We start from the raw sequence: 1,484 nt of genomic DNA on the forward strand, positions 1-1,484 counted from the left end.
TAATAACATAGAAAACTACTACTCCCATTTTGTTACCATTTAATACACTGTTTATATGCAATTTTAAAGATCACAGTTGGTTATTATTGAAATTTTCAAATGTGCTGCCAGAGATGTCAGCTCCTCTTCACATACATTAAGAAGGATGTTTGTTCACTCTGCTGAAGGAAGGTTCCGCATTACAACAACAGCCTGCAGAGATAAGGAAATCATCCATAAACATTCTACCTTCACTCTTACAAATGAGGAAAATGTACAGTCAGACGGTCATTATTGCAAAATAAACCCAACAAGGTGATCAGGATACATTATCTTACTTGTTACATGACTACTTACTAATAAATAAATAAATAAATGGACATGGAATATTGAGTTGAGTTCAAATGATTTTGTTGGCTTACTTGTAGAAACCAAAGAGAGACAGAACATGAGCACAACTATGTAGGAAACAAAGGTTCCCTGGCATATATTATATTATAAATGAAATGAACGTTTGTTTATTAAATGCACGATATTGTTAATTTCTTTCATTTTTTGTTATTTGAATTTAACATAATTTTCTTTTTCTCCTGCTATACGTAACCCAATCTGAAAAGACCAACAACCCAACCATAGAGCCTTTGGTGGTTTCATTGGAGGAAGGCTGTGTGAAGTGAGATTACCTGAGTCCTGCTGGATCGCAGCGCTGCCCTGGCGAAGAATGACATGGTTACAAGCAGAATGCCTCCTATCAAGCTGTGACAGCTGAACACCAGCTCCATGTCTCTGATGGACATCTGTGAAAATGAAATGAAGATATATTTTGTTTGTATAATCTATTAAAGCTGCACATGCATAATCTCTAATTGGTTGAAAATACACCCTTCTGTCACCCTCATATCTTGATTTATATTCCTCATAATAACCATGTTTTTCATTTAATAATTATAATAAAAACCCTCACATAATGTTGTCTGGCATGAAGTTCCTCCTCCTCTGTGACATTCTCATACATTTGATACCCATGTATGCGATAGATTCCAACAACTGCTTTGGAGAATTCCACCAAAGCAGACAGCACTCCAATGATTGAGATGATATTCAGAGCAAGGCAGGCTGTGATCTGTGAGCAATCAAACCAGAAGACACGAACATAAAAGCAAAATATCACACGCAATTAAACATTCAATGGACATAATTTTGTAGTTAGGGCACAAGAATTCTCAGAATTATGCATGAATATCTCACAAACAGTGAGTGGCTAAACAGTCACTTACTATCTTTTTAGAGGGGTTGCGTTCAGACAGTATATAAAGAAGGCCACAGATAAAGAACTGCAAAAAAGGCAAGACATTTTGTATTCAACTACTGCTAGATACTTATTATGACACACACACACATATTATTGCAGTGATTAATATGTTTCTGGTCCCACTTTATATTAAGTGGCCTTAACTACCATGTACTTACATAAAAAATAAGTACAATGTACTTATTGTGTTCAT

At 35.3% G+C, this 1,484-nt stretch overlaps 1 protein-coding gene across 1 annotated transcript in view; it reads right to left on the minus strand.

The window, feature by feature from the left end:
* Positions 1 to 17: 17 nt before the first annotated feature.
* The window catches only part of LOC107574395 (membrane-spanning 4-domains subfamily A member 4D-like), a 4,129-nt gene continuing 2,662 nt past the window's right edge, over positions 18 to 1,484 (minus strand). The window contains exons 4-7 of the mRNA XM_016260832.1: positions 1,257 to 1,313; positions 944 to 1,102; positions 663 to 776; positions 18 to 192 (exon numbers count right to left, since the gene is read on the minus strand). Coding sequence (XP_016116318.1) covers positions 154 to 192; positions 663 to 776; positions 944 to 1,102; positions 1,257 to 1,313 — 369 coding nt within the window. The 3' untranslated portion in view covers positions 18 to 153. The remainder of the gene's footprint in view (positions 193 to 662; positions 777 to 943; positions 1,103 to 1,256; positions 1,314 to 1,484) is intronic.

The sequence above is a fragment of the Sinocyclocheilus grahami genome, unplaced genomic scaffold (assembly GCF_001515645.1).
Source record: "Sinocyclocheilus grahami isolate Dianchi unplaced genomic scaffold, SAMN03320097.WGS_v1.1 scaffold2210.1, whole genome shotgun sequence".
NCBI lineage: Eukaryota > Metazoa > Chordata > Actinopteri > Cypriniformes > Cyprinidae > Sinocyclocheilus > Sinocyclocheilus grahami.